This window comes from Pithys albifrons, chromosome Z (assembly GCF_047495875.1).
Source record: "Pithys albifrons albifrons isolate INPA30051 chromosome Z, PitAlb_v1, whole genome shotgun sequence".
Classification (NCBI taxonomy): domain Eukaryota; kingdom Metazoa; phylum Chordata; class Aves; order Passeriformes; family Thamnophilidae; genus Pithys; species Pithys albifrons.
The window spans coordinates 66504368-66530033 of record NC_092497.1 but is presented as its reverse complement, the minus strand read 5'-3'; the positions used below and the strand labels follow the sequence as shown (position 1 = coordinate 66530033).

Here is a 25666-nt window from a genome sequence, read left to right as displayed (position 1 = left end):
CCAGAGAACATGGAAGACAGGTATTTAATGTTTATTGAAACAGCAAGGTTAGGAGTGTCTCAGCTATAATTTCTTCAGCTTGATCCATATTTAACATAACACCACAGGTCCTAAGCAGTGAAGATGCTATGTTCTAAATCAAAAACGCTAAATAAAAACCAGAGAAGAAATTTACCCTCATGTTCTGGGAAGGCTTTTAAGTTTTTGTAATTGTATAAGTTCTCTCAATGCAAAAAATAGGCAAATTTAATTAGTTCTTAAGAGTCATATGGCTAGTCATTGTATAAGATGAAATAAAATTTGGTGCCTATTATCAGTCAGTGGTACTGATGAAGTACAAGGCCATTTTTCCTTTGTCGTGAATTATGCATGCAAATTTCGTTGAAAGTGGTTCTTGGTTTAAGTAGTATGGTTTGACATTTGTCAAGAGACTTTTTTCCCCAAATTTCTATTGGTTTATGTATCAATACAGTATGCATAATCTGCTATACATAAGCTTTTTGCCTTATGTATAGTTACTTGTAACATTCAGATTTCAGTCACTTCATACAACATAACCTTCTAGGAAGGAGACTTTCGTATATCCTATTATTTTAGGAAGCTTTTTAAATCCCACTCCTAATTCTTGTCTATGGGCAGAACTAATGAAACCAGGTTTCTGAGAAATGTAAAGTTTGTATCTCTGCAATTAACAGTTTTATGTGGCTGGACATTCAAGTGATGTGGGCAGGCCAATGTTTATGAATGTACTATTTAACTCATCAAATTAATATGATGTCTAACTGATAGACTAACAAGAGTAAGTTACTAAAGTGTATTTCTCACAGTTGTAATGTTAGTTTGAATGTTACTTTTCAGGCATATTGTAGCAACATTATATTCTGAGATTTGCATTGCCATATCATTTCAAATTTAACATTATTTTCTTGGGGCCATCCTGTGCAGGGCCAGGAGTTGGACTTGGGCAATCCTTGTATGTCCCTTCCAAGTCAGGATATTCTGTGATTCTATGGTTATTATATTGGCTTAAAAAAATCAAAAGAGGAACAATAGAGCATTACCACAATATTTTTATGCTAGAAGATACGTCTTACATATCTTATCATATAGCAACATGAAAATCCTTCCCTTTTGTATTGAAATTAAAGTACTCGACATGAATAAACAATTCATTTCAAGCTCACAAAAAAATAATCTTATGTTGAAACAAAAAATAAGCAAGTTTTGTGTGTTATCTATTTTTCCTCTTAGAATGTGCTTTCTGGATTTTTTTCAGCTCTCTTTTGCTCACTTTTTAAGTTTCTCTTTGCACTCTTTTCTTTGCTTGTCATTGTCAATCATTTCACAATTTTTCAATTTTTTTTATCTCCAGTGTCTGGACTGATATTTATTCTGTGGACCCCTCTAATTATATTCTATTTCTGTGCTTCAATTTCACTATTTTCTCAAACTCATTTCACTGTTTATATCATATTGCCGAACCATTTCAATATGAAATATGTTTCTGCTGTTCTTACTACATTCTCTGAAGTAAGATTGTCATTCTAATGGTAGCATTCTCCTATGAATTTTTGGCATGCATAACCTTTTACTGCCCTCTACAAGTCACCATTTTCCACTGAGATATTTTATCTGTTCTTGACAAATTTCTTGCTTTCCATTTCTTCCTTTGCTGGCTCCTAGTCTGCCTTTGCAACATTTTTTAATTTTCCTCTGTCCTTGTTCTGTATCTTGTCTGTCACTGTCTCCCATTTTGTGTTTAGGAGCCCTTAAGTCCCTTTTCATTATATTTCCCCATTTCATCATCCAGATTTAAAAAGTATTTAAAACTTTCCCAGCTAGAGCCAAGAAATATAGTACAAGACTATATTGTCAGTCTTTTCCATGATATCTTATTAAAGAAGTAATCTGAGTTTAGTTCTTAGCAGGAACATTGGATTCATAGTGACAAGTGTAAGCCATCTCAGACATCACTTTTACCTTCTTTTTATATTTCTTCCGGTGCCTAACAAACTCTCAGAGCTCAGGAAATTTAATAACATAAACACAACTGGGGTTACTTTTCAAAATGCATTTGATAAAAAATAAAGAGGAGGTATGAAGAATCTGTGGATGCACTTTTCTACCAACTTTTAAACAATATAAAACTAAAAATAAAAACTTTTAGGCAACTAAGTAAAGGGAGAAGTTATTCCTCACCCTCTCTAGGTGAGGAATAAATAGAACAGCCAGCTATCTGTCTTTTGATCCCTAGAGAGTAACCCCTATTTATTCTGTTTTATAAGTAGGTATTCTACATGAAAGGTTTAGCCCAAGCTTTTCCTTGATGCATTCTACACATCTGTCTTAATACTGACCAGCAGTTGTCTTTCAGTACATTTCATGTTAGGGGTTTAGGGGGTTTTTCTCATTTGCTTCATGGTTTTGGGATACTGCTATATATCCTATAGAGCTGGAGACTGTAGTTCAGACTCGCTTCACAAGTGTGGCCCCAGACTAATTTGTATCAAAGTCTCCGTAGCTGGTAAGCTAGTTTAATGTCCTGTCCAAGGCAATGGTTGTTGAGTGTGTGAAGAATTTATTTAATAACTTACAGAGTGCTTAGTGGGAAAAAGTCTGAACTGAAAACAACTGATAGCTGGAGAAACCACCCTGTAAATATTTGAATTCCCTCTATTCACATAACACTGATAGGAAAAATAATGCATAGTCCTGGTGAAATTAACTGAGGATGTAAGTATTGCCATTCAAAATTACTAGACTTATTAAGACAAGTTCTGATAAATGCATATAAACAAATGCAAATGGAAATCTTTGTTATAAATGCTGTATGATGAAAGCACAGAAAACTACAGAATTATATGATCAGAATTTCAAAAAAATTGGTAATTATTTATTATTAATGTACATGCAGCAGACATCTTTGCATGTCATTTAAACATTTACTTTTGATAACGGTTTGAGTGCCTGTACAGTACTGAATTTGAATCTAATATAGAAGTCAAAACCATGCTGACAACTTCATAAGTACATTCTACCAGTCAAAGCTCTTGTTGCTGTGGTTTAACCCCAGCCAGCAGCCAAGGCCAGAGTAGCCAAGCCCCCACCAGCTGGACTGGGGAGAGAATCAGAAGCATAAAAGTTTGAAAACTTGTGGGTGGAGATAAAAACTGCTTAATACAGAAAGTAAAAGCTTTGCATGCAAGCAAAGCAAAAGAAGGAATTAATTCACTGCGTCCCATGGGCAGGGAGATATTCAGCCATCCCCAGGAGGCCAGAGCCCAATCCCATGTCAAGGTTACTTGGGAAGACAAACACCATCACTCCAAATGTGTCCTCTTCTTTCTCCTTCGTCCCAGCTTTATATCCTGGGCATGATGTCATATGGTATGGGATATCCAGTTTTGGTCAGTTTAGTTACCTGTCCCAGCTGTGTCCCCTGCCAACTTTCAATACGCCCCAGCTTCCTTGGGCCATACCATGTGCTGAAACATAGGCAAGAATGCTGTGAAAAAAATTTTTTCTACCCCAGCCAAAACCAGAAGACTTGTGAAGAAAAGTCAGCAGGTTTTCAAGTAGAAAAGATAGCTAAAATATATTTAATGGTACATTATTTTTGTGAAGAATACATAGATCATTGCTGAAAGAATTATAGAGCATCAAAGGAAACATCAAGGTCTAATCTAAATGCAGAATTTGTATTTATGTAATCAGGTATTTCGGAAGGACTACCTCCACAAATGGAATTTAACTGTCTAATCCTATTTGTAGGTACTTTCCACAATGTGTTCAAATATTGATTTGGCTTATTTAGAGTAACTTGTCTAAGATTTTTCCATGGTGGTTGAAATACTCCATGCACGTAGATGCTTTATTCATTTACAGGCTGTTAGATTTTAAGAAACTCGTTCAGTCCCTTTGCACAGAAGTTGAGTAATGTCTCAATCCTGCTGGTGTCTCTGCATGACTTGCCCTCATTTGCAGAGCTGATCTATAACAAAATTGTTTGTTTAATGAAAAAATGCAGTCTAAAACCCTAGGATTCTGCTTTGGTGTGACTGTAATGTGTCCTCTAATGATAGCAGGGAAAGCACACGTTTTTGTTTGAAGTCGGATTAGTGCAGGCAAGCAGGTGCTAATCAGATCACAATAAAATAGCACCAGAGGGTGTTTAGAGTTTTATGCCACTGTGTTTTCAAAACATCACATAAACTTTATTAGCTGGTTCAGTAGCACTACCTAAAAGCTTAACATATTAGTGGAATCCCATATGTTTGAATCTATCTTTTTAATACAGGCACCAAGGAGGCATGTCTTTAACACACTTTGTGAAGTTTTGGCAGGTACTGTTAATTCTGCTATTGCAAACAGAAAAACTTGAATGTTTGGAGGAATTTGACTGTTTTAATCTGTGTCTAGCTATACTAACAGCCAATTAGCACAGTGAAAAACAAGATAATTTTCAAAAATACAACACAACACAATATGATATTCTGTTTCATAAAGTAGAATACTTAACTAATATTTGATCAATGTTTGTGGACCAAAAAGATGACTTTTAAGAGAAGAAATTTTGGTCAAAGGCAGTGATTTTCCAGTGGATTATTTCCCTTCACCTCTGTATCATTTGAACCTCCTTACTGCTTTAGCCATAGGCCTTACAAGTGCTCATTTTCTAATCCGTGCAGTGAGTAGATTGCAGATGACTGCCTATCCTTTTTCACAGCTGGGGGGGGGGAGGGAGGGGAGGGAATCTTCCCACTTCGTATTCAGAAATCTCTCAAGTAAGATTGAAAAATGCTAAAATTTCCTCATCCCTTCTCTTTCCCTATCCTGAGAGCAACTCAGGACCTTTACTAACTTCTGTGGACAGTTGAAAGCTCGAAAGAGGAAAAGATAGTAAAAGCATTTTAGTATGAAAAATATTTTAATGTCAAAACTATTCTAAACTTTGTCTTCTTTGCTCATATGTCTTTATCCAGAAATTATTGAGATGCTACTGTATATTAAACTGTACTGGGTTTCATCCATATTCAAAAGCACCATAACACTATTTTCTCTCCAGCTGTTAGCAGTGCATCACTGTATATTTCATTAATAATTTTTTTCCTGAAAGTTACTGTTCAGGAATAAAAAGCAGATAGGTGTAAAGCTATTGTAAAAAAATGTATAGTTGGTGATTCTGCTTAGGATATTTAGTTCCTCTTAATATAAAAATATAGCAATGAATAAACGACCATGTTTTTCATTGTATTCCATATAGTCTCAGTTACTCTGACCATGCAATCAGAGTAACTGACTGTGAGGTATTTCATTTCTGTGCATAACTTTATTCTTAGAAATTATTTCATTACAACACATATGTTACTAAGAACAAGGTGTCAAGGCTTGCAGAGTTTAATACCTTGGGAGCTTGATCTCTGTTTAAGGAAGTTGGGTGGGATTCTTTTACATGGTTTCTCTGCCTTCATTTAGTTATTGGAATTGTAGAATCTGCTGTAAAAAAGAGAAAGTCTAGAAGAAAAGTTCATAAAGTCTAGATGGAAGACATTGGTATAACAAGACACTACTTTATAATTGTGTAATGTTTGGCATCACAGATGGACAGGAGGTGGGTCTTGCCTTTATAGTCTCACCATAAAAACTTTTAAGGTTGTGAAAATTTAAATTCTGGAAGCTTCACTGTTGAAGACGTTGGCTGTTTTATGCTGAACATGCAAGAGCTCTCAATTACTGGGCTATGTTCATGCAATTATACAGCCAAAAAGCAGAGTCCCCATCTGTATGTTGATAAATCCAGTGATGGAGTGGTAATGCTGGATTTTCTTTCTGTGTATGAAATTTGAGTGTCATTATTTAGGATGATCTTGATTGTAAAAATGCCAGTTACCCTCCCCAGCTTAGCCCCCTTTAACTTAACAGCAGTCTGGGTCATATTAGCTCTTATTTACCTTAAATTTAGATACTTCATATAGATATGAAAACCTGGAAGTATGAACATGACAAGAATTACCATACCACAGTTAATGTGACAGTGTGGAGAGGCACTTAAAATTGGCTAGGATACCTTGATAGGGCTTTTTTGGTTTATTTTTGGTTTTATATTTTTGTTGTTGCTGTTAGGAAAATACTATGCTATATTGTTTAGAAATCATCCATGAGTTGTCAAAAACAGAGCAAACTGATGCTGATCCACTTTCAAGTTAGAAACCAGTTCTGTCAGCAAAGAAGTGTTTCGTAAAATCTGGACTGAAGTTGCTGTATGTACAGTATATGCTTCCATTGTTTGTGAGCATTAAAACTCAGAAAGCGTTACTGGAAATATTACTAAAATTCAAAAATATATGAATAATAGCAGTATTTCTTCATGCAAGTTCAAATAATGAAAAACACCTACTTGTTGGTCTCTTTGATTAAATCAGTCATATGTGTATAAAGCCATTTTTGGTTGACACTTAGCCTGTGGTTCAGGGGATTATACCCCCCGCTGGTGTGACTTAGGGTTGGATTATCTTTTGAAATCCTAAAAAGCTGCTGTGACTGCATAGGGTAAGATTTGTTTCCAGTAGCAGTCAGAAATGCGTAAAGGAACATAGGAAATGCTATTACTAGATAGAATCAGTGGTCTATCTAGGCCATTATCCTGTCTCTGACAATGGCAAATGTCAGAAATTTCAGGGAAAGTACAAAACTCCAATGTCAACAATATTTCAGTAAAGTTTTCCTCTCTAGTAGCAAGTAGTTAGTGACTAGTTCAGCTGTGCTTTGTGAGAATTTCTATTATTTCCCCTTTATTTCTTTAACTACCTAAAGAAACTGATGGATACTTTTTTGTTCATGTCCATGATTGTACACACATTTAAAAGAAAATTTACCCAGGCAGTATTACTTATTTTTGACCATTTTCCCTTGCCTAAGTAGTTTCACTCATAATGTTAGAAGATACCTATATACTCTTAATTTAAACATATGTCCCTTCATTTCACTAAATATCTTCGGATAAAAGGAGAAAAAATGTATTATTTAATGCTGTTTCATGTTTTACATGTCTACCACTTTCCTTTGTGTTCATTCATCATAGCAAACTGGGACAGCAAAATATTCTAACCCATTCCAGTACTTGTCATGTGGAAGGAGGTGGGAAGGAATCCTCACATTCCTAGTCTTTTTGCTGACTGTCTCTGGTTCCTCCTTTGTGACATACCCTTTTTTGATAGCCTGAGTAACAATAACTATTCCCCAGTTTGGTTGTTTGGTTGGTTTTTAATTTCTATTTTTAATAAGAGGTAAGGCAGCAAAAAATAGTTTCATAATTATGCCACATTTTCTTGCCAAGTTGCCCAGTGGACGTACTGAGGCCCGACTTCGATTTGGCAAACAAATGGTTTCAGTTGAGCAAGTCTGCTGGAGACTGATGACTTTTCATTCAGTGAAATAACCTGCCCCTTATGAAAATGTAATAATTTTCTGTAAATTTTTTTTAATAAAGGCAATGCCTTTTCCATGTGTTGTCTCAAATTACAAATATGTTAGTGCTGATAATTACTTCCATATATATATTATCATGTTCTACAAGGCCTGTAATTTCCTTTGACCTAAGCTGTCGTTTGATACGTTATTTGATCACCACTTTTAGTGAATCATTTTATCCATATGTATTTAGTTAATTGGTTATTTTTCTCCCCGCCCATGTTTATATATAATATACTCTACAAAGGAAAAGGAAATCTGACTGCTTGCAGCTGAGTCAAGTAAAAGAGCAATTAGGTTCTATCAGAGCCAGCAGCTGTCCATAATGAATTCTGAATTAAAATTACGAGTGAAGAAAAGAATTCAGCCATCTGCAGGAAATGTGAAAATATTTTTATAACCCAATAGCTGAATTCTGGAAAGGGGTATCTCTGAGATTTCCCAGCTGTACCTACATTAAATTCCAGAATATCCGTGGACACAGAGTATACTGGAATGCATTGCATCAACTTGACTACCCGGCATGTTTGGCTAACTCTGAACAGGCTGTATTTTTATCTAAAGTAATCAGCCTGAAAGTCTCTTTAAATCCTCTCCCCATGTCTCTAGAAGTAAAATGCAGCTTAAAAATAGTCCTGTTATCTTTTCATGGAGGCTTTCCAATCAGTATTCTGCCCTGAATATTAATCTTTCTTCATTTTTCATACTTTTATAGACTTACTTCAGGGTCTCATCACTTGTTATCAGATTTTGTCAGTGACTGCTTTTCCAAGTGAATCCTGCATTATAATGCTGACTTTTTTTGTCACCTGATTTTTAAAAGTAGTTTTTAATATTTAGAAAATATCATAGTACTATCCAAGTTCATTTTACAGCTCATTTACTTTGAAAATTCTACACCAAAACTTCCATTATTTTCATTATAACTTCCATGATTTTTGCTCATAACTTCGAAATCCTGAGAAAAAAGAAGAAAGAGAATACTGTCTAACCTATAAATGACAAGTTGTGATTAAGAAATGTGAAATGCTTAGTGGTATTAACCTCTCACAACCTGATTTTCTACTACAGAGAATTCATGTTGATATAAAGACTGCAGAGCTTAAGAAACATTGTAATGAGTACCAGTGGCCAAGCGCTTCAGCTGTGGACGAGCTACTGGCAGAGATACTAAAGAGGGTATTTAATCTTTTCACTGCTTGTTTTAAGAAAACAGGGCTAGTCTTCTAGTGACCTCATCAGAAAAGCCATCATTTTGTATTTCTCTGTTTCCTACTGTGTAACATCTCACTGCATTCATATGCCATATTGCAATCATTTCAGTTTAAACCAGATCTAGACATGGAAACACCACATTTGTCTCATCCTGTGAATGTATCTTCTAAATATATCAGTTTTCTATTGAAAAGGAGGAGACATTCTGAGATGGAGATCCAAAACAGTCATTATCAGTTTCAAACTGGAGGACTAATTTCTGGTTATTTCCAAGTTTTCAAAGTAGGGAAAGGGTGGTGCAGGGGCAGGTGGAGGGAAGCTGGGAAAAGATTAAAAATGGATTTGTAGACAGGTTCATTTAGGGCTCTGAACTCTGATTTGTACTGAAAAAGAAAAAAAAACCACCAGTGTACACTGAGGTGTCCTGGTAATATGTCTTCTTTTTCCTTTGTACTTACCAGTTGAAATACTGTGTCTGTGTGACAATCTGAGACCTCATCACTGTTCTGTCAGTCTAAAACCCAAACAGAAAATATCCTGAGGGCAGCTGGTGTTAAGAAAAGAAACAGGTTTTGACCACAATAGGTTTACAAACACCTAGAATCAGGAATGGTTGCAGAGGACTCTGAAACTTAGAATCACCTTAGTGGTCAGGAATTACTTTCACAGTCTTCCAGTTATCCAGTACTGCAGAACACATCTTTTCCCACACTCTATAATTAATTTTCAGATAGCATCAACCTTCTGTTATGCACACTGAAGTCCAATAGCTCTTCTACATGAAAATGTAATTGGAGTACAGAAATATTCAAAAGTACAAAACGACACATTCCACTCTGAGAATGCAAAACAGACTGAACTGCAAAGAAAACAAAAAATGGCTTCTAGCAGAAACAAGCATAATTTTTGTTCATTGGCTTTGGTGCTGTTCTTTAATCTTCACTTTTATTTATTGATAATAGCATCTCAGTGTACTTCCTCCCCTAAATTACCCAGAAGTATCATTTTCCAGGTTTACTGCAGCTGTTCATTTGTCTTTAATTGAAGGTACAAATAGCAGTTTGGTGGTTTTTTTTAAATTAACCTTAAAATACTTTGTATTTTTAAGGTGTATTTCACAAAATCCTATTTCAATAAATTTTGTATCTTTCTTTAGTGGAATAAACATTGACAAGAATGCATTGTGAATGCATTGTACAGTACAAAGAATGTAAATTATACACTGAAACTCAATAAATATCACAGAGATGGTGTATTTAGGATCCTCTTCTGTGCTAAATACAGAATGAGGAAGACTGAATATGTAAGATTGTATTTGGAGAAGTAGGAAAATAAGGAGAATATCTGAGAACAGAATTAATTGAGAAGTAAAAAATCACAGTAAATTCTTGTGCTTAGATAAAACAGTACAGGGGAATACAGTTTATTTTAATTTCTTTTCTTTATGTGTCTGAGAAATTGAAGAAATCAGATGATATAGTGGTTAAGTAAAGTGTGTATATAAAAATCGTCTCTGAAAAGCAGAATTGTGGCATAAATTTTTATGTAGCATCAACAATCAATTCTGAGGGGAAACCATTATAAAAATGTCATGTTGTGTAATTTCTGCTATATTCCATAAAATAAGCAGAAAAATAAGATTTTTTTTTAGCCAGCAATGCATGATTTCAGGAAAGAAGCAGGTAGGAGTGGTCCATATTAATCTATCCCCTTTAAGAAGGAAAAAACAGGTATCAAAAATAGCGGTGTGCATTTTCACTGTTGTAGTCCCTGAAGGTGTCAGGTACCTGAAGGCAGAAGTGTCATTCAAAAAGAAGTGATTCAAGAGTTCTAGATGATCTGATTACCAGTTGGGAAGTTGAATGTTTATGCTTGCTTTCTCTGAGTATATGGGATCATGAGACCAGATTTGGACAGCACATTTTAGTTTCTCTCCCAGGATATGTCTAGAATGGCCTTTTGGATAGGCACTTTTTTAGAGTGCCTATCTAAATTCCAGCAAAGTCTAATAAAAGATTTCTGCAAGAGAAGTTGTGTCTGTAACTTGTTGGGTAATAACCCTTAACTGATCCTTTCCTTTGTGAATTTCTTTTTTGCATATGTGTTATTCTGTAGCAATGAGTGTCACAGTTTAATTATGTACTACTTTAAAAACCACTTCCTGTTTGGTTTTTTTTAAATTCTCATCATTTTATTTCACGATCCTGTTTCTTCTATTGCAAGTAAAAGGTGAATAGTCATTTCCTTTCACCTCCTCCATGTCACATTAATTTATGTCTGCTGAAAGGATTTGAAGTGCTGTAATGGAATGTCATAGGTAGAAGGGTCTCTTAAAAAAACTTCTTGGTTTTTTGAATGTTACTAGTGTTATGTTTTTAGCCTTCATGGAAAACTCAGTTTTCTGGTAGTTTGATTCTTTATGTTTTAATATTTGGGAGTTTGTTTGTGTTCATGATACAATCTCATAAGACAGCTTCGTGTCCTTGATCTCTCCAGAGCTGAACTCAGGATTAGATGAAGAGCAAATTTACTTCCTGAACATTATTATGCTTTTGCAATTGCATATTACAAACAATTGGGCTTAAATCTAGGGCAGTTATATTTGAAGAATTTCTGGTAATACAATTCTGTGAATGTACAAATTGAAAGCGAATATCATCATAAAGCTCAGTAAAGGAAAAAGATCTAAGACTGACTTTGATTTTTAACCCACCCATGCTTTTACCCACTATTATGAAAACCAGGGTGAGTTCTAGAGTGAATTATCAGCTAAATATTTTTTATGATTTTTTCAGTATGTTTTCCCATGTTCATTTTAAAATGTTTTGTATATAACAGTGATCAGTGTGGTTGCCACCATGCGTAGCACAGGGATGAAGAAAATTCAGTGGGTAAAGTCTTCTGTTTGGTAAAACATTATACCTAAGAATGTGCTGTATATCACCCATTTTGGCTGTTATCTGACCATAACCACAGTGAGAAGAAAAGAAAGTCATTGTGCACTTGCAAATCAAGTCTCAAAGGTCTCTTATAAGCCAATACCAGAGTTCTTGAAGCAGTCCAGTATCTCATCTAAAATGAAATTTAAATTTACTTCTTTGCACAAGGTCTTTATGTTATTTTGGTCAGATTTATTTTTTCAAAAGGATGTTCAGTGGTTTCATAAGGGGCTTTTTTGCTGCTTCCTGGAGAGACTAGAGATTTTCAATTCTGTTCTAATTTCCTAACTGGAAAAGGGGGAAATAATCTAAATATTGCTCTTGTCAGAACTACTACAGAATTTCTGTGGGGTTGGAATCCAATTAATCATATGAAGTTCCTTAATAAAATCCAGGCTTTTTGTATATTTCCCTTATCACAAGCAATTTTATGTACTTTCAGTTCATAAATGCAAGCTTCATTCAATCTGAAACAGTAATATTCAATAAAATTTTCCCCTGATATGAGTCAAAAATGTCCTACATGATTTTTGGTCCATATTTTACTGTCTTTGCTTCCAATTAAATGATCTGTGAATACTGGTAATTACACTGCCTTCCTTTGCCAAACCACTGAAGTATCAGTAAAGGGTCATCATTTAAACAGCTACAAATTAATCACAAAAAACAACCTTTAACACATACAGTGATTTTAATGCAGAATTGCTCCCTTATGCCTCTTCATTTTTCTTTTTGTGAATTGTAGCTGTATTGTATCACAGGACATTAAGCATGCTTCAGCTCAAGGGACTGAGTCAGTCATGTTTTTAGAAATTGAAAACAAATGTTATAATAATGTAAATTACAATATTTTAAGCAATAACAGTTTCCTAGTAGGCATGCCTATTTAATAGATTTCTTCAGTTTTCAGCTCACAAACGTAACTGTATCTTTCACTAACAGAAATGACAGAATATTTTTTAGAATTCTAAGTTTGACAGTAGCACCAGAAAATGCAAAGCAACAGGGCAAGAAAGGTGATAACAAAGGTAGAATTAATTTGTGAAATCACTCTTATTAGCTGAATTATCATGGTTAACAGACAGTACACAGGGAATTTATTTTTTTTTCAGTGTTTCAGTGAGTTATTAGTGAGGAGTCAAACTGCATGGCTTCCCAGCAGTGTGTCATACCATATTAAGAAGTCTGTCTGATAGTAGAAGAGAAGAAACAGAGGATAAAGATAGGATAGTTTCTTGCTTTTGTGTAATAACCTATTGGAGTTTAGAATTAGAAGGTATTGGGAGGGTTTGTTTCAAAGAGGAATTAAGTTGAAGTCTTCATAGCAGTGGTTTCATTTTCATGTGGAAGAGGTGTCTGGTAGACACACAGCTCATTTAAAATGGGCAGAATTGAAATGTCCTGAACACCTTAAAATAGTGAAATGTCTTGCTGGATAAAATGATTCATAGATGAGTGTGTCAGAAGCCAAGTGAAGCCAAAGACGTTAATAAAATGTAGGGTGTCAGCCCCTCTATCCTTATCATGAAATTAGTACATACTAATGTGTTTGGGTCTGCTGTCATGATCTTTGCAATATCTGCATTGACCTGTAAAGTAGAAAATGTCTTCTGTGCTAAACTATATTAATAACTATTCCTCTTGAATTTGCTCATGAGATAAATAAATATATGAAAGGTAATACAAGACATGAAAAGAATAACTGAAAGTTGCTTCTTCCAGATAAAGGTGCAGCCTTTTAACTGGGTTGGAATTTTGCAGTTGGGTTCTGCAGGTACCAGTGAGCTTTTCCACGTTTGGCTTGAAAAATGGCATATCCAGTTATAAACATGGTTGTGGAAAAGCAATTCATTAATACATGATGGGAAAAAGAACCATATTCTGGATTACTGAGGACATCTGCACTGTCAAACCTTCATATTTCTCACTTGGCCAGTACTTGGTAGGCTGATAAAAACTGAAAAGTAGTCACTTAAGGAATTATTTAAAACATGATATAAACCAATCTGGCATACAAACATATGCTACTTATGTTGATTTCATTGCTAATATAGGAAAAATCCCAAAAGGAAAGTGTGACAGCTTTTTGTCTTCCTGATTATTAGCAATGCCATTGTCATCAAGTTTTCCTGGAATGCAGAGCTTTGAATGCACAGGGTAAATGAGCTGTTTAGCTAGGATAGCCATCGTTTTGTTACTCTTTTTTTTCCCTTCTCTACAACTGCCATTGATTGGTAAGTTTTCTTAAACTCAGAATATTGATTAATTCTTCTCAGAGTAGCAGGTAAGGAAGTTGACATTGATTCATTTGGTGTGTTAGCAGAAGTCCTCTGCCGTTTGAAGGGAATCTGCTTCTTGGAGGAGTAACTGATGGCAGGTATACATGATTAAAAATATGAAAATAGGCAACCTGAGAAACAAAACTTACCTTGTGTAAGATAAAGCATCTTTCTGTTCTATACTTCTTTCTGATTTGGTTATAAGTAAATGTAATCTGCTGGTAGCTGGCAAATATTCTTAAGGTGTAATGCAAGAGATAAATGTTTAACCTCACCAATTTCAGGATGGACATATGATATTTAATATCCAGGAAAATATAGGAACTATAAGAAGTTTGGAGTTTTATGTAATTGTCCTCTAGGAGCTGGGTTGTAATTATTTTTGGGTTTTTTCTTTTCAAAAATTTGTAGTTTGTGGTATTCTTAAATATCCTTCTCATAGCTAATGTCAGTGGCTTGAAGGTTTATAAACTGTTGCTTACTATGTTACATACTGCATTTCTTGCCACTAGCTGAAAACAGTTAAGCATTTAGAAGGCTAGAAAGTATTATTTGTTCTTACAGGCATGATGTAATTCTGGATAGAAAAATTATGTACAAAGCCCTTACACTTTTCCTTGTCCTTTTTATAGCTACATGTATGCCAATAGTGGAAACAAAACTTCATAAAGTTCAGTCATACTCATAGCTGCAAAAAGACAGTCTAATTTGATTCAGACAGCGGATGGATTTCCTCAGCCTATGGCTAGCAGAGCTATCTAGCCATGGATCACCATTGCAAAGACTTAACAGTATGTCCTGGCTAAGTGAAAGAGCAGAGGACAGAACAAATTGTATTAAAAGGAGCCCCATCAGCAGAGGTGGGAGAGGGGTGTATCACCAAAGCATAACTAAGATGCGTTTTCTGTAACGTTATTGTTTGTCAATAAATTCACCTCTGAGAACAGAATAGCAACACCAACATGTTCAGTGGGTTACCAGTCATTCTACAAATAAAGCTTGAATTCTTAGGGGATTCATCATCTTCATTAATTTCCATTTCTAAGAATATATATATATTTAGAACATGTTGCAATGTATTCTATTTATGTTATAGTCAAGCCTGAAACTACAAGATGCAAAGATCTCATATAAAAGCATTCCACGTTCTCAATTGCTTTTAAAGGATGTTTAAGGATTTTATTTGTTTCAGGGCACTAACCTCTTTCATGAAAGCTTATGTTCATATTCAGAAAAACGTACTGTTCAAATCGGTGTTACAAAACTTTAAAACTTAAACAACATAAAAGTAAGCACAATGAGTGAAACAGTCCTTCATGTTTCCTCTCCTGTGTTCATTTCTTTTAGTGCTGGAGTCGGCAGGACTGGCTGTTTCATTGTGATAGATGCCATGTTAGAGCGAATAAAGCATGAAAAGACTGTAGATATTTATGGCCACGTAACTCTAATGAGAGCACAGAGAAATTACATGGTTCAAACTGAGGACCAATACATCTTTATCCATGATGCACTGCTGGAAGCAGTGACATGTGGAAATACCGAAGTGCCAGCCAGAAACCTGTATGCATATATCCAAAAGCTGACACAGATAGAAACAGGCGAGAATGTCACGGGAATGGAACTGGAATTTAAGGTACTGAAATTTTATGTTGCGGGTAACCAAAAGCAAATGGTGTAACACAAAGCTGCTCTGTTCTCCACCAGTTGTTTCCAGTAATATATATAAAGATATATTAGTAAATATATGTAAAAATAGTAAAAATATATATCCAGTAATGTAATGAAAAGTTAAAGACATTGGCAGACCAAAATTTTAAATTAGGAAGATGGTTCTTTCTGAAACATACAGTTCTGCCCTCAAGGGTTGTCTGGACAAGAACCATTCAGCAAGGGTGATTTAACCCTGCTGTTCCTTTGTTACAGCTTGAAATGTGTGTTTGTGTAGTGGTTTAATGCTGGAATTTGTCCATAAGCATTAATGGATCAGATAAGAACTTATATAAGGTGTTAAAAGAAACTTCAAAAATATTTAGGTAATGGAATAGGGTATGGAAAAGTAAGCACCTGAAATTGAAATTATTCATTAATGGGTAATGAGCAGAGATAAAACCTGATAGTGTCATTTATTTTTGTCATACCTGGCCTTAATTCTTTTGATTTGTTTTCAACAGCGTCTTGCTAGCTCTAAGGCTCATACTTCAAGATTCATCAGTGCCAATCTTCCATGTAATAAATTCAAAAATCGCCTTGTCAATATTATGCCATATGAATCCACAAGGGTATGCTTGCAGCCTATCCGAGGAGTAGAAGGCTCTGATTATATTAATGCCAGTTTCATTGATGGATACAGGTATTAACAGTAATGTCTTCTCATACAGACTGTTTTAAAAGTAAAAGGATTGTTTGTGTAATTGTATTGAAAATAAAAAAACTTAGCATTGAAATTTAGTATTTATTAATATCTGTGTATGCCATGTTTGAGTGGGTTTTTTTAAATTTTAATGAAGGTTTAGATTTTTACCCTGTGTAATACAGAAAAATAAAGGACATGGGATCTCAAACATTACATTTTTATCTATCTTTAAGCAACGGAGAACTCCCAGTATGCTTTACATGATTAAAGTTACAAAGATTTTTAAGCACATTCATTATTTGGAACCTCTGTCTCTTCACAATTATTCTACTTAAAAAGATACATAGAAATAGCATACAGGAGACAGACTCTGTGTGTCAAGTTTAGAACCTATGATCTTGGAACACTGACTGACTTGACCTAACCACCAAAAACATTTTATACATAAACAATTATGTAGCCCATCATTATCTTCATGACAACATCTCCTCAGCTGACTCAACCAGCTAGTAGAAAAAAGCAAGAAGGAGAAGTGGTATAGTTTTCCTAAGTCAGGTTACGTAGACCACAGCATCCATATCCAGAGAGATCATTTCCTAAGCCTCTGTGCATAACTGGAAACAACCAATCATCCAGTATCACCCACAGAGGTGTTTCTGTTGATTGAAAGAAGTGAGTAAAACACAAACTGGTCATCATCTTATACAGCTGCTGATGCAGAGGCTTTTAACAGCTTGATGGTAGCTTCCACAAGTAGGATATTAAGGCCCAGAAATGTAGGACACTCCATTCCCAAATTTTCTTCCTGCCATACTTTTTCTGGAGGCATGAGATTGTTGAAAAGGAGTTGATAAAGAAACTGATGCTATAATTCCAAATTTAATAGATTGTTACAGTTATTTCTACAAAAAGAACCAGCACAATTAAGTATTTAAGTGCTTTTTATAGCAGAAAAAATCGAACAATTAGACTTGAATTGAAATTTATATACTAATGATAAAGACAAACATCTTAATAATTTTCCTCTAAAAAAAAGTTCTAAAAATAAAAATCTCTAGTTTGATTAAACAATCATAATAAAGTTTTAATGGGCTTGTTATTCATAGTATATACATTTTTCCATAGATCATATTTACATATAAAGACACAATATGTTTATCAAGTCCCTTTTTTGATTAAAATATTGTTTTTACTTTACCTTTTTTTTAACATAGACAACAAAAAGCTTACATAGCTACACAGGGTCCTTTAGCAGAAACAACTGAAGACTTCTGGAGAATGCTCTGGGAGCATAATTCTACAATTGTGGTCATGCTCACTAAGCTGCGAGAAATGGGCAGAGTAAGTACTGCTCTAGTATTCCTTTGCTAAAATGTTGGTTATAGTGGTTCTTTTTATTAAAATATTTTATTATTTGTAATGTTTAAAGAAGAAAATTTAGATTCCTTCTTGTGTTGAAATATTGGTGGCTCTTTTTGGTCTGTAGCTCTAAGGTTTTCCAATCTGCCCATGTTTTGCAATAGAGAAACTAGACACAGCTTTTTGTTGTGGGGCATAATGAGATTAAGCAATTGAGTCTCTATGCTGATATTCTGAAGTATGCAGCAAGAGCATTGCTGTCTACTGAAAAAGATTATTTCTTTTTTGGAAACCACTTTTTCAGGGTCTTCATGTAACAACATTAAAAGAAAGTGTAAAGTTTCAGCACCTAGTTCAGAGTTCTAAACTCATTCCATTGATACTCTGTGTACTGGAAAGAATGAAGCAGTTTACTATTTGGGCAGGATTACATCGAGATAAAGCTGCTGTGTCATAAGCGAAATCTGAGTTAGGCTACATATCTGAGGGAGTAGAGATTATTCAGGACATGGCTAATGCATGCAGAAATAGAGTCTTAACTGAGGCTGGAGGAACTTGCTTCAAAAGGATAAAAAGAAAGAAAACTGAAGGTGGTTTCAAGATTTAAATTGAGATAAAAATTCTGTATTGAAAATTAGACTAGGGATAGCTCTTGTCACTGATAGATAATAAAACCGAGCAGAAGTATAAACAAGTTCAGATACACAGTGACCAGAAAGAACCCCTGTGCAATGCAATATTAAAGATAACTTTTTACTCACAGACTTTAATGTTCACACCAACACAAGCTGCTCATGTTCCTGTCACTAATGGCACTTTCCACGAATATTACACAGTTTGTGGCAGTGCTCTCAAGTTACCGGAAGTATATTATGCTTTGTTATTTTGTAGGAAAAATGCCACCAATACTGGCCTGCGGAACGCTCAGCCAGATATCAGTATTTTGTGGTAGATCCAATGGCAGAGTACAACATGCCACAGTATATTCTGAGGGAATTCAAGGTTACAGATGCAAGGGTAAGTTGACATAACATTACACTTATTCTGTAAATTTAAAAGAAAATGTCCATTTCTTTCTTTCCCGTTCTCTTTTTTTGTTTGTTGTTGTTTGGGGTTTTTTTAAATTTTTATCATTATTAAAAGAACCCTGGAGTTGTACTTTCTACAAGCAATAACAAAAAAGCAGATAAGGTTATTATACTAAATGAATGGTATCTTTCTGTAGATACAATAGACTTCATTCTGATCTACCATCTGGGCTGCACAGCTTTAAAAAATTCTGAACAACTATTTGTGCCAAATGCATTAGGTGATTTGAGGACCATTTTCTTTTTTTTCCTCATTTCCCTGTTGATCATTTCTAGGGATAATTTTTGCTACTTACAGCAGCAAATACATTGTTTTGCACCACCTTCTAGGCTGAGTGACTATGAAGGTTAATACATTGAAATTTTAAAACTGCAGAGCAATTGACATTCATACAAAAAATTTTACAAACTTTGCACATTACAATTTATTTTTTCATATAACTTATTTTCAGCACTCCAGTATATCTGCATAGTAGATACATGCAGCTGTGACCCTAGCATCCTAATTTCAATACTGCATTTCTTATCTGAATTCCTGAGTCCAAAACTGAGCACCGATATAAGTTTAAACCTACATAAACTTAATATATGTTTGACTTTTCTCAGATTTTTCAATTCTAGCACTTTAATCTGCATGGCAGGAAAACACATTTTCAGCCTCCATTTCTGTAGGCACTGTGGAATAATATTTGTTCAAGCAAAATAGCAGGAGGTACTGTCCGAGGATAATGACTGGCTACTCAGAGTTGCCAGTGAGCATCCAAAATATTACTTTCTCATAGTTAGCTAGACTACTGCTTTTAATGTAAGCATCAAGTAAATTTGGAGAGTATTGTCACTAACCAAGTCAGCATATGAACCTTTCTATTTGCCAAATGAGATTTAGGTGTATTTTTTTGTAAAGATACTGTAGACACACTGGATCTGCTTTTCATTCTATTTGAAGTCTAGTAAGGATCATACGACTTACAGCTTCTCTAACCTATTCATGCTTAACAAAAGTGGAGAACAGGCTCTTAGTATCCTAGTCTTTAAGCACACTTATAAGTGGAGGTAGCCAAAGCAAATTTTACTGCAAACATGCTGATAGTTTTCATATTTCATCTATTAAAAATCTCTCTCGGGCTGGAAGAGGTATTATGTGACATAGTTCACCAAGATCTGATCACAAAATAATATCTGTAACAAAAAGTCATAAATGCAGTTAATATATTTTCAAATTGGTCTTTCAACAGTTTACATTGAAGTACAGTATTTAAGAAAGTCTTGTTTACTTACATCTATCAAGCCAGTAAAATATCTGAAAGGACCAAATAACTACATTTACTAGAACTAGTTTTGTTTGGCCTGATATTAATCTACCTCTTTTAAAAAGTGTCAGGCATACATGCACCTTGACAGTCCTATTATGACATTTTACTGTCACATGTTGTTGCTTCTCAGATTTTAAAAATCCCTTTATCTTGGTGGTCCAAATTTTGTTAAAGTCATCAGTGACCTGACAGTACCATTCTAAATTTTGTAGATATACTAGGAAACTATACCTCCTTCCAAATTTACCAGAAGAGGTAGGAACTACTTACTAAAATGTACATTATAGTTAGGCTTTTGCGGGTGTCACCCCCTGTAATTGAGATCATCTGACTAAATCGCTGCATTCAAAGAAGAAATGCTGCAGTAGTTGTAACCATCCTCTCTCCCTTTCATATCCAAATCCATCCATACTGTTTCAATACCATCTGTGCTCTAGCAGAGCCATCCTGACCAATTATTCCACAGAGACAAAAAAATGAGGCATGCTGCCTTTGTACATCCCAGCAGCAAGTGTCTGGTGTGGGACTCGCTGTTATTTCTGAAACTGCACTGTGACTTGTTGTACAGTGATATTTACCTCTGTAACTGTTTCAATCTGCAGCTTCAAACTGCTTTGTACTCACTTTCTCCATAAACGCCAGAGGTCAGTGTGTTGGGCCAGTCTCATTTAAGGCTAAACTATTAGTGATGGTTGTAAGAGAGTGTTATAAATTCTACAGCCTGATCAAAAGACAATTGAATATCCTCTGTGAGGAGCAAAAAGAAATCCAAATGGTCAGCCAATCAATAGGATGATACATTAAAGGCCTTCTGTGCCACACAGGGATCTGAAGGTACTTATTTTGATAAATTACTGTGCAAACTGTCACAATATTTGAAAGTAAAGATTGTAATAAAATTTGGCATTTGTATTTAGACTTCTGTTGGCAAGAATCTCATTAAAAGAAATCAGGACTTTTTATGTCAGTAGCAGAGGGAGTTGTAAGAAATTGCAGATCAGTTCCCAGTATGCTTTAATTCAATAGACATAAACTAAGTAACTTTACTTCTCCGCTTATTAAATAACAGAAGCTATTGTCATTTCACAGACTTGCTTTGGAATATTGAGTTACTAAAATCGTGAAGCATACCAATGTTGTTGATTGAGATACACACAAAAAACAAATATTTACCCTTAAATCTATTTATCACATAGAAGTGTGTGGTCTTTCCAATGACAGACTAGACCTAAGTAAAGTGATGTCTTACCTTTTCTACCCCAAAAAAGTTACTGTTACTATACTGTAAATCCAATCAAGGTGAGAAATTGCTGAAGAGTTTCCATCTCCTTAACCAACTTGTTGAAAGTAAGTCAGATTTCAGGTTTTCGTTTTTCACTTTAGAATAATTGAAGGTTATTTTGTAGGGAATCAACCTATTGCTGTGTCTTCTTGATTAATTAATGTCATGTGCCTAAGGCTATCTGAAGAGCGCAATTTTATTATGTGTTCTTGGGGGCAAATGGGATCACAGAGACTATTATCAGAGAAGTTTATGTTAAGGAAATGCCATTTTGGGAAGAAATATTTAGTTCTTTCTGTTGATGATCACAGAAATCAAATTGAGTGAATCTTTTCAAGCATTTCTTTTTTTTTTTTTTTTAATATGGAGAGGTATACCACAGAAATAGACCACTAAACTGTCACAGTCATATAGTGGAAGTAGGCAATATATGTGTCTTCTCACAGTGCAGTGAGTGGCTGGCACACACACACTTCCTTACTCATCTGAGACATGGAAGGCAAAAACCCACAACACCAGAGAAAACATAAAAGCAAACTATTGGGTTTTCCTTTAGTGATTTTTAAAATGACTTTTATTTCATTTTAAAGGTCTATAATAACTGAGTGTCTGTGGTAGAGGGAAAAAAAGAGAGATTATTCTTGCCTTCAGCATAACCTTTTGCTTTGGGGGACCAATCTCCTGTAATAATTTCAATTTTTTATGAGTTTCACTTAGTAGAAGACAATTTTGAAGACATGGTAAGGTGAATGCTTATGAGACATGATGTCCAGAGGCACCGGTTAACACCTGTAGTCCACATGCCCATGCTTTTAAACATTTCATCTGTGCAGACTGACAGTGTCAAAATCATCATGCGCAATGTTTGAAAATGTAGAACCAATTTACTTTACCAATTTGTATTGCATTTTTTCTGTGTCCTGACTTTTGATATTTTGAATAGACATACAATGGAATTCAGCATTTAATAATTTCAGTGGCCTTATAATAAAAAAATAACTATGCTGCAGTATTCTGCAGTTTTAAGCAATGGTATTTCTAATCAGAGGGAATGAAGAGCTTCAGGTGACTTGTTTTGTAAAATGATGCACTTCTTCTCTAATTTAACTAACTCCAAGCTGTTTGTGAATCAAATTAACAGTTATTGAAGGCAAATTTGTGGTTTATTAGACAACTGGCTTGTTGTGACACATCTTGTACCAGGCAAAATATCCACATCAGACAAAGCAGCATAAAAGATCCCATCTGGAAGGAGGACAACAACTAAACAAGTCTTATCAGTAAAGATATTTCTGCCATTTAGGAAATGGAAAGTCAGATTGGATGACCTTGTTCTACCTGATTTATATTTGAAGGAATTGAGTCCACAGGATTCAAAACATCACTTACCAAAAGAGTCATATAACCTTTCGGGGTTGTTTGTGCTTTTAGCTTCAGACACACCTTTTACTCAGGGTGTCAGACAACTCTCCTATGCAGTAGGGAAGGACATCCATACAGTCTTGTTTATGAAACGACACATCCAGGGCAATGTCTACAAAAGTTCCAGCTGGTACTGCAATTGAAAGTTTTCATAAATGTGATCTTAGCAGTTCCCCAACACCTCTCAATGCCCTTGTTTTGTGATTGTCTTTATGATTATTGGCTGACTGACTTCAAGCCACTGCAGTATGCTTTAGTGATATATTATTTGTGTCTTTTGTTAAAGGATGGCCAGTCCCGAACAGTGAGGCAGTTCCAGTTCACTGACTGGCCAGAACAAGGAGTGCCAAAGTCTGGAGAAGGATTTATCGACTTCATAGGCCAAGTGCATAAAACAAAAGAGCAATTTGGTCAGGATGGACCAATTTCTGTTCATTGCAGGTAGGTAAGCAAAGTCTAAAAGTAACTGACACATAGATCTGGTTTTTTTTCTAAACCTGATTTCTGATTATGGCAAAGGTGAATATTTAAATAGAATTTCAGAGCTGAACTATTAGAAAATGTAAGCAAATAGAAAATCTAAAAAGGAGGATAATGAACTGCTTTACCAAATGGAAACTGTTGTGTAATATTCCAGTTTTGCAGAAATGTTTCTCCAGAAAGATGTGGAAGCACATGATTTTTTCTTCACTTAAAAATATCTCTAATGCAGTGTAAAAGCAGTCTGGTCAGTGCTGCATACAGGAGCCCTAAAGAGAGCCTTATCACAGACTGCTATAGCTGATAGTTTTTCCATTGAAAATTAAAAGCAAAGCTGTTACTTTGGTGCGAGTTATTAGCTGCAGACAAGCTAGTTACACCTCAGCACATTAGTAGCATTCAAGATAAGACAAAAATGGTAGCTATCTCAAGAAAGGGAATGAGTAGAAAGTGATATTTAGAAACTTTGTCTATCAAAAAGTCATTGAGGTTTGGGTTGATGAGTTCTACCTTCAGAACTTAATGCTCATTATTTGATGTGATGCCTTCTTTCATTTCTTTTATAATTGATATGCAGATGAAAACACTTTGTGGGGTATGTAAGAATAATCCAGAGTGGGCTTTTTAATATTCTTGTATTTTTATTTTCTTTACAGTAAGAAAGTAATACTCTCTCTAGAGTCCATAGCAGATGGCCAAAAATAATATCTTTATCTTTTATCTCTTATTTAATAAATTGTGTTCTGTAAATTCCATTAGGATTTTAGATACTCATTTTTGTAATATGAAATTATTTTTGGTAGATTAAATATTATTATTTATATAACAAAACTGCAAAATACTGACACAAGTTCTAAGTCCTTACCGCAGACCAAGCAATGCCCCAATATTAGCATGAAGATGAAGTGAATGAGTTTACTCGAGTCCATGAATCTACAGCTGGAGGGAGATTATCATCCTTCCAAAGTCAGGAGAAACCAGAAGCTGAGTTATCATCTCCTAATCTGAAAGACTGACATAATAAATGTATTGAACTTGAATCTTACCTTTTTTTGGTTGCCTAAAAGGTTTTATGGCCTGGTAGGAGAATAGAACTGCAGAGCAGTGGTTGGAATTCATTTGACAGGACCACCCTAATAAGAATAAGCCTTATTTTTTACATTAATGAGTTTTCAGAGAACAGGAGTATTAAGCAATGGATGTGATCTTTCATGCTAAAATACAAGTGAAATCCAGTGCAATTAATCATGATTTGGTCTTTAAATGTCTTTATCAACATTATGTAATGAAAATTTAAGGACTGGTAATGCTAATAACCACGATCAGTGTTAGTCAACTTCCATAAGTAGGAAATGTCCTTAGCAAACTACTAAGTTAATTTCTTTCTTTCAGAACACAAGATCCTGTATACTTCACTTCCTAGTCTCTGTAGAATTACTTTACCAATGCCTCCAGTTTGTACCATGATGAATTTTAAAGTGAATTAAAACTCCCCTAGTGCCACCTCCTTTTGTTTTGATTCTCACTGTACACAGTTTTCACACACTTGATTTCTGTGTTACGCAGTAAAGTCATGTCACCCATAATTTTAATTTTTCCTCTTCATGGCATTTTTACAAATAGGTCAGTGTGTTGAATTTAAAAATTTCTAACCTCATCAGGAAGATAATTAAAAATATTTAAGAGAGCAAAGGACTGTTCACCATGAAACAAATTTTCAATATTACATAATTCATAATCATCTTATTCCAGCTTTTAGCTGGACAGTGAGGAAGACCAACCTTTCCCAGAATGCATTCAAGATATATTTGAAGTAAGAGACTTCATGAAAATAACAAGGCTTGCTAATGGCTAATTAAAGTGACTTTGGTTTCTAACTGTTTACACTTTTGTAACCATACTGCATCAGGAAGTAGTACCTTCACTCTTTAGAAATCCTAAGCATTTTTTGGTGGGAGTTGTTGCAGTGTTAAAATATCCTGACCAATCTCAGGGGAACAGGTTTAGTTTCCTACAGACTTTATAAAAATATTACACTTGATTACTAATTAGGATTTGCAATCATTGATATCTTTCCATATTAGACTCTCTTCCTCATTAAGTAGGCTCTCCAGATACTTGTGGCTTTCTTAAGAACACAAGACAACAAATCATAGAATCACATAATCAGCAGGGTTATAAGAGACCTCCGAGATCAAGTACAACCCTTGATCCAACACCACTTTGATTACTAGATCATGGCACTAAGGGCCACATCCAGTCTATCTTGAAAACCAATAGGGGTGAAGAATCCACCACCACTCTGGGCAGGCTATTCCAATGCCTGATTACTCTCACTGTAAAGAATTTCTTTGTAATATCCAACCTAAACCTCCTCTGGCAGAGCTTAAGCTCATGCCCTCTTCCTTCCTGTAGTGAAAATTTGTCTAATGTATGAGGCCAGAAGTCCACTCATCAGTTAAGAAA

The 25666-nt window shown here is 35.0% G+C and overlaps 1 protein-coding gene across 18 annotated transcripts in view; it reads left to right on the top strand.

Annotated features, from left to right (window-relative positions):
• PTPRD (protein tyrosine phosphatase receptor type D) overlaps window positions 1-25666 on the top strand; it is a 368346-nt gene that overhangs the window by 333328 nt on the left and 9352 nt on the right. For all 18 annotated transcript variants that reach the window (XM_071579825.1, XM_071579819.1, XM_071579818.1 and 15 more), the window contains 5 exons: window positions 15251-15536; window positions 16075-16253; window positions 17471-17597; window positions 18507-18632; window positions 23007-23161. In XM_071579825.1, coding sequence (XP_071435926.1) covers window positions 15251-15536; window positions 16075-16253; window positions 17471-17597; window positions 18507-18632; window positions 23007-23161 — 873 coding nt within the window. The remainder of the gene's footprint in view (window positions 1-15250; window positions 15537-16074; window positions 16254-17470; window positions 17598-18506; window positions 18633-23006; window positions 23162-25666) is intronic.